Source organism: Sesamum indicum, linkage group LG2 (assembly GCF_000512975.1).
Source record: "Sesamum indicum cultivar Zhongzhi No. 13 linkage group LG2, S_indicum_v1.0, whole genome shotgun sequence".
Taxonomy (NCBI): domain Eukaryota; kingdom Viridiplantae; phylum Streptophyta; class Magnoliopsida; order Lamiales; family Pedaliaceae; genus Sesamum; species Sesamum indicum.
Window position 1 is genome coordinate 5164628 of NC_026146.1, and position 6987 is coordinate 5171614.

Below are 6987 nucleotides of genomic sequence, written 5' to 3' on the forward strand. Positions count from 1 at the left end.
TATATACATGCCAAAACAAATACTATTATATTATTTTAAATAACAATAAGCTTAAATAAAATAAGATTAAATGTAATTTTTTAGTGTATGTGATTGCTTGAAATTAATTTTCTAAAAGAACTTGATTAAGTAGTTTATTTAACATGAGTTAGGAGATTGAAGGGTTTTTTTTTTTTGGTTTATAATAATTTGGTATAGTGCTATCATAATAATTCTATACGAGTTGTGGCTAAAATTGAATTAACTTGAAGGGTTTCCAACGACTTGGACCAAAATAACTCAAGAGCAGTCTTAAGATACCTACATCCCCACTTTCTGTTTCACCAAATTTCTGTACATGCGTTTTATCTTGGCTGGGAAAGAATGTTCCCGCAAAATAATGACTATTTATCGCCTGAAGATAAAAAGAAAGAAAGGGAAAGAACGAAAGATAGAAGAGGACTCCCCAGCCACCAAAAAACTATTGCTGGTTATCAAAATGTAAATGTAACTACTACAGCTTATAGAAGGATCCACCAGTTAGAGATGGGCGTATCATGCAGCTAATTTCAACAGGAGAAACCAACTTGCAGAGTTTGTGCTTCTTCCTAGCTCAACTTGCCGATGATCTTCCATTGCTATCATCCTGTTGATTCCCATGAGATGCAGCTCCTGAGAACATTCCCATCATAGACCTTAAAGCTCCAGATAAATCCTCAGGCAGTTCATTAACATTGACATTTATGTTCCCACCAACCCTGATGCCTGGCTCATTATGTATACCAGCTTCATTCTCTCCTTCATGTCCATTTTGAGGGTGTGGTCCTGGGAAGGCATTACCGGCCATATTCATTAGCATGCTAGTGATATCGGCAGGAAGACCGTTGATGTTGAACGGCATGGAAGTAAATGGAGGCGTTCCCGCAGCATTAGTTCTAGATCCACCTCCATGTTGATTGCTGGACTGTTCATGACTGGTGGAAGTTGAACTCTATAAAGGCAAACAGAACCCAAAATGTGTTTCAAGTAAGTGCTCATATTCAGCAAATATTCAACAAGATGTCGGTGGCAAAAGCATCTTGTTTGTCAGTGAATGTGTAGTTAATATTAGAACACAGAATGTTGCTTTGCCAAATCCAAAACAGAAAGAGCAGAACACTTTTATAATGATAGTATATAACTGCTGTTATGACAATTCCAGTTGATCCTTGATGAGAATGCATTACTTGGGCAAGGTTAAAACTTGACATAACCAAAGCTCCCCTTCATTTATGCAGGTCTCTAGACTAATATACAAAGTAAGAATGCAATAATCCTCACATCATTAGTGTCAAGTTATCACTCTACAGCGAAATAGGTATTGGGAGGTAGAGCATGAAACAATTACCTGACCAGGCCCCGCCCTTTGTTGCTCTTCTTTCAGTTTCTGTTCGGCAACCTAGAATCAAAATAAGAATGATATCACGTATAACTATGAACTACCACCCACAACAATCCTTCAAACATTTATCCACTAACCCGAATATTCTCTTTCACTGATTCACTGTTAGGATCCAGCTGCAGGGCTGCCAGAAAGATGATAATTCCATTAGTAACCACAGTTTCACACAATTCCACCTTTCAGTAGGTTTGTGTGTGTTTGTGACTTCTTTAAAATCTCCACAAACATTCAATTGAGTGATCCCAAATAACTTATTCTCAGAACAAGAACTTAGCAGCAAGCATATGATGTCAACCAACATCTAAAACAATGTGAATGGTTTAATAATACTAGTTCCTTGCTAACCCATCTAAAGCAAATGCATGAAACATTGAAACTTATTAAGTATCATCATCCCAAGGTGAGATGACCAAAGATTCTGGACAAGTTGTCAGTTGCTAATCTGAATAAAGTCGTACTTATTCTATTCCACCAACTTGAAAGGAGTACATGTCTCAGAGGTTATCACAGCCACCAACCTTTCTTAAAGCCTTTATCAATTGCATCCCTGTACTTCCCTTCAGCATAATAAGCAAACCCCAAGCGACTATAAGCCTTGCTGTAATTTGGATTGATCTCTATGGACTTTAGACAATCTTGGACTGCATCAGCATATCGATGAATCTGGGTATATGCAGCCGCCCTGAGAAAATTTGCATAAGATTTCAAAACTTGTAACAAGAAAATTCATTTTAGTAATGTTAAGTCACAGAGTGGTGCTTATGGGAGGTAGGGGAAAAAATGAAGATCTGGTCCAAAAGCTACATTTGCTCTACGAGCACCTTGGAACACAAGTATTTGTCTTTAGGGGTATCATTTGAAGCACTGGGGATTTCAAATAAAAAGATATAACACCATAAATTAATAACAATATGTTGCTAACCTGTTGCAATAGTAAACAGCATTGTCTTCACATAAAGCAATAGCAAAAGTATACAGCTCGATCGCTTCTGTGTAAAGTTTAGACTGCATGGCCTTATTACCTACCAAAAGAAAAAACAAATGAACAAGCATGAAAACAGAAGATTCAAGAGGCGAAGGTTTTTTTTCCTCCAGAAACACAGAATACAAAGAACGAAAAGGAAATTCACAGTTACTCCACAAGCTAGGCTTAATTATTTATTTATTATAAAAAAAAAAAAGAAAAATTATAAAAATAATGTTTGTTTAAATAACATAACAGATTTGTGTCGAGTTGTGGACACTGTCCACGACTCGACACTTATTTGAATAAAAATGTTTCATAAAACAAACTTATTCATTCGTTACTAAATATAAGTAATTGAAGAAAATACATAAATAAAAATGTGGTATTGCTAAACCGACTGATTTGAACTATTTAACTAAAATAAAAAAAAACATACCTTGCATAAAATGTAAAAATTAAAAAAAAATCATTTAACCAATGATATTTTAGCTTAATGGTTAAGATTAAAATTGAATTTTTATAAATAAATTTAAAATTATGAGTTGGAATCCCATTAGACATGTAGGTATTTATCTTATTTTATATGAACGTTTGCGTCACTTTCATATTGTAAGTTATTAATGTTTTTAGCTATATGAGCATTGATTAAATCGACGTAATTTGTTATTATTTTAGTCTTATTGATGTACTGGTTCAAGTTCCATTAGACGTATGAGTATTTATTTCAGATAAACTGTTCTTTAGTTATATTAATGTATTGTGTATATATAATAATAATATGTGAATATTTGTCTCACTTTATGCAAGTTACTATAATTTAATTATCATTATAATATTGATGTATATCGAAACAAGTTATTATAATTTATATACCGCTATTTATATCGAAATTATAAATAATGTTTATATTTAATGTAATATTTACAATAATTAATTGTACTTTTTTTATTTAATAAATTTTTAACATTAGTTATAATTAAAAAATATTTAAATTTTTACAATTAAATAATTATAATGTATTAATAATAATAATAATAATATATAGTATTTATAAAAATAAAAAAAATCAAAAATAAATAAATAAAAACAAGCAACACACCTTGGCTGGCGTGTCAGCCTTGGCTGTCAAGCCAAAAAATTAAGATGATTTCGAGTCAAAATCGTGGAAAGTGTTCCCAACTCCGAGTCGTGGCTTTTATTTTTTCTAAAAGAAGAATATAGTGCCGAGTCGTGGACAGTGTCCACAACTCGACACAAATCTATTATATTATTTTAAAAAATATTATTTTTACAATTTTTCTTTTTTTGATAATAAATAAATAATTAAGCCTCACAAGCTATGTTGATACCTTCTATATCAGGAGCAAAATAACCATGGAGGAAAAATGAAAATAGCAAAAGTGAATGAAATGATCCGAAAGACTGACATCTCATGAAAAGAAATACCTTGTGATTTGAATGTTTCTGCCAGGATCTTTTGATCAAATGTTTGACACCCTGCTATTTGCATTTCCTGTTATCATTGTTTTAGACATAAAGATGAAAAAGAAGTATAGAAAGGATCTTAAAGCAACCAAAGAATATTCAATCAGGGGAATCACCAAACTGCAAGAGTTTGATCATTTGATAGCAAGAAGACAACCTGATACTAATATAAAATATACAACGTACATAAAAAGAACTTGCCAATTACTCGCACCTATTAAGAAAAATGAATTGAGGACAGCCACTTGATATGAATGTTCACATATTTAAAAATCCCAAACCAAGAAAGACAGGGCCAAGGAATGATTTAAAGTTCATCCTGTGAAACTAGCTGCTTAAACACTGAACATAAATCTACCATCTATAATCCATAACTCCCTGTTCACAATGGCATAACACCATCCATAACTCACCATCTTGTCGGTCCTATCACGATAGTGCATCTAGCATTCCTTTTCACCAAGCACTACTTGTAACTTTCTCTTTGGAAACAACTCCATCAATATAATCCAAAATGTTACTCTTTCAGCCATAGGCATTACAACAACCGGTGGATACTTTTATGCACTCAGTGTGTACTCCTCTAAGTTGTTGACATCATGACAATGTATAGGGAACACAGGCAATGAATTTAACAAACTGTTTTATAACATTGAAATTCTAATTTGATCCATGCTTCTCAGATAAGAAACAAATCACTAATTGTTGAATCAAAATTACATGTAAAATGATTTGGTGCAAAACTTGTACTGTTTTCAACATAGTTCACATTAATATTTAACGGTACTGTCGGTATACAGCTTTGTATTACTAGATCAAAAACTACATATTTTCTGATGTGCACACACTGCTTAGTTGTATTCAATGAGGCACCTCATACCTCCACAGCTTTGTGAAATAAATATGTTGCTCTGTCAAGCTGGATCTGATCATCATTTCCATCAGGCATTCTTCTGAAATAGTGGATCTTTTCCAGAGCACCAAAAAATTGCCCAAAGAGTTCATCTTTCCCTGCCAATGCATGATATCCCTTAGCAAAAAGGAAAATGTCCTTCACATAGAAGGCAAATTATCAACCGGTCACTTGTAGTCAGAAAAGATATGCATTCCATCTTTGTCTCCTCCCCTTAATCAAAACTATCAGTCAATTCTAAAGCAGCAGGGGGCATTCCAGATTCTAGCATCTAAATTATCGTTGTTTATGCTACAAATCTCATGTCTTTAAAGCAAAGTTTCTCAATAGGATGAAAAATTGATGGTCCTGGTCAAGAATTTAACACTTGATGGTTAGACCAACTTGGTTAAACACTATGGTTGATATGGGTCATATTCAGCTGTCTCGTACCCCTCACCCTTTCCCCTACATGAGTTTTCCTTTCATTACCTTTTCATGCATGTAAGTTAGACCCTTCAGTCCTTTTCCCAAAAGGAACTACCAGACCACATGCTGACTTCAGAAACAAGTTCATCAGCATGCCAATTAGAGAAAAAGGCAGTGGATCAACTGCAACTGTATGTTGACACAAAAGGTGTTTTATTTTGAGAATGCAGGTAGTTTCTTGTTGTACACTCCTGACCCATCAGTGTTCACCATAGTTGTATTGGTGGTAATGAAAATAAAGGACTTACGGTCTTCTGATCAAATCTAAATAACAAGTACGTGCAGTCCTACCAAAGAGTATTAAGCATGGAAAATCACTAATCATCCACAAGAACTGCATATGAGAACATTGTTTAAGCAACAGAAAACAGCATTCAGCCTACCAGGTGAATGTGGCTCTCTTGTCTTGTCCCCTCCCTGTATATGGAACAATATAGAATTAGAATCGACCTAATTTCCAAATGCATAAGAACAGACAAGAGAACCATCATTACCTCAATCCATCCAGCAAGAAGATAATATTAATACAACAAAAACAGAAGAAGAGATATAGGGGACACATTAACCATCATAGCTGAAATCCAATTTTGACCAAAGTACCATGTCGTTTTCATGAAAAAAGACTTTGTCAAGCAAAGAAATACACCAAGACTCTACTCGAAAGTAGGTCGGTGAATATTTTGGAAATTGGGCAAGAGGATCTTCCTGTCTTCCATGCTTTTGTACGCAACGCAAATTTTGAGCACACAAAGAATGCACCGTAAATAAAATAGTTAGAAGTCATTGCCAAACACCAAATAACAAATCATATTAGTGGATAACATCGGAGCAATAAAGTGAGAAAGGACAAACTCCAGCATTCTTTCCCGAGGACGAAGTGGATGCACCAGAACTTCTCTCACTATCAACAACTTGACGTGCGATCGCTTCACGAGAGCTGAAAATATCGATTAAGGAATCACAATTTGGCTGACTGTGGAGGGAAAACTGATCAATCTTAAAAACCTCCGCTAAACATTCCTTCGCAACATCAAGCGCTTCACTATCAACTCCCTCTGAAGGTTCAACTGTGTATATACAACAATTTCCATTAGGAAAAACAAAAACGAAAAAAAAAAAAACGTCTTTCAGTCAAATGAATTATTCCGGACTGTAATTACTGATTCTTCGCAACTTTAAGCAACATGCTTTAGGTAGGGCACAGAAAAGACCACATAAGTACAGCTACGGTCAAATACACCAAGATATATACGTAGACTTATACACGATACTACAGAGTGATTACCGGAGTTGAGGAATTGGAGGAAAGAACGGGCGATGCGGCGGGAGAGAGGGGAATCAGTTGTCAGATTCGCCATTGATGAACGCACTGAGGCGAAGCAAAGTTTTAATTCTTTACCCCTCTTTCCTTCTTAATAAGAAGTATCATGTTTGGAAGCAGGTGGATCCATATCTTATCCCGGTTTTACTAGTGTTCAAATTTGTATAAACTTCGGACGCCCTTATATCATATAATAAATAATTTTTTCATGTTTAAAGTATATTATAATTAAGATATATAAATTAAAACAATATATTAAAAATCAACTCAAAATATTATTTTACAAAGAAATTAATTATAAATTATTGTTTGTTAGTAAAAAAAAAGTATCTTTTTATATATATATTAATACAAATGAATACCAATTTTTCAAAGTAATTGAATTCTTTTAATTTTTTTAATAAAAATAATAA

At 33.9% G+C, this 6987-nt stretch overlaps 1 protein-coding gene across 1 annotated transcript; it reads right to left on the reverse strand.

Moving 5' to 3' along the window:
• On the reverse strand, positions 229 to 6725 carry LOC105155370 (small glutamine-rich tetratricopeptide repeat-containing protein). The gene is made up of 10 exons (XM_011071238.2): positions 6539 to 6725; positions 6106 to 6320; positions 5637 to 5670; positions 4753 to 4883; positions 3834 to 3900; positions 2343 to 2442; positions 1939 to 2102; positions 1498 to 1544; positions 1367 to 1417; positions 229 to 970 (listed from the first exon to the last, which is right to left on the reverse strand). The coding sequence occupies exons 1-10, from the start codon at positions 6609 to 6611 to the stop codon at positions 593 to 595; spliced, it is 1260 nt and encodes a 419-aa protein (XP_011069540.1). The 5' UTR covers positions 6612 to 6725; the 3' UTR covers positions 229 to 592.

Coding starts and splice junctions, on each gene's coding strand:
- LOC105155370 (XM_011071238.2), bottom strand. CDS start 6,611: ATGGCGAATCTGACAACTGATTCCCCTCTCTCCCGCCGCATCGCCCGT. Junction 4,884..5,636: donor AAGAGAGCCACATTCACCTG/GTAGGCTGAATG, acceptor ATGCATTGGCAG/GGAAAGATGAACTCTTTGGG. Junction 3,901..4,752: donor TATTTCACAAAGCTGTGGAG/GTATGAGGTGCC, acceptor CAATGATAACAG/GAAATGCAAATAGCAGGGTG.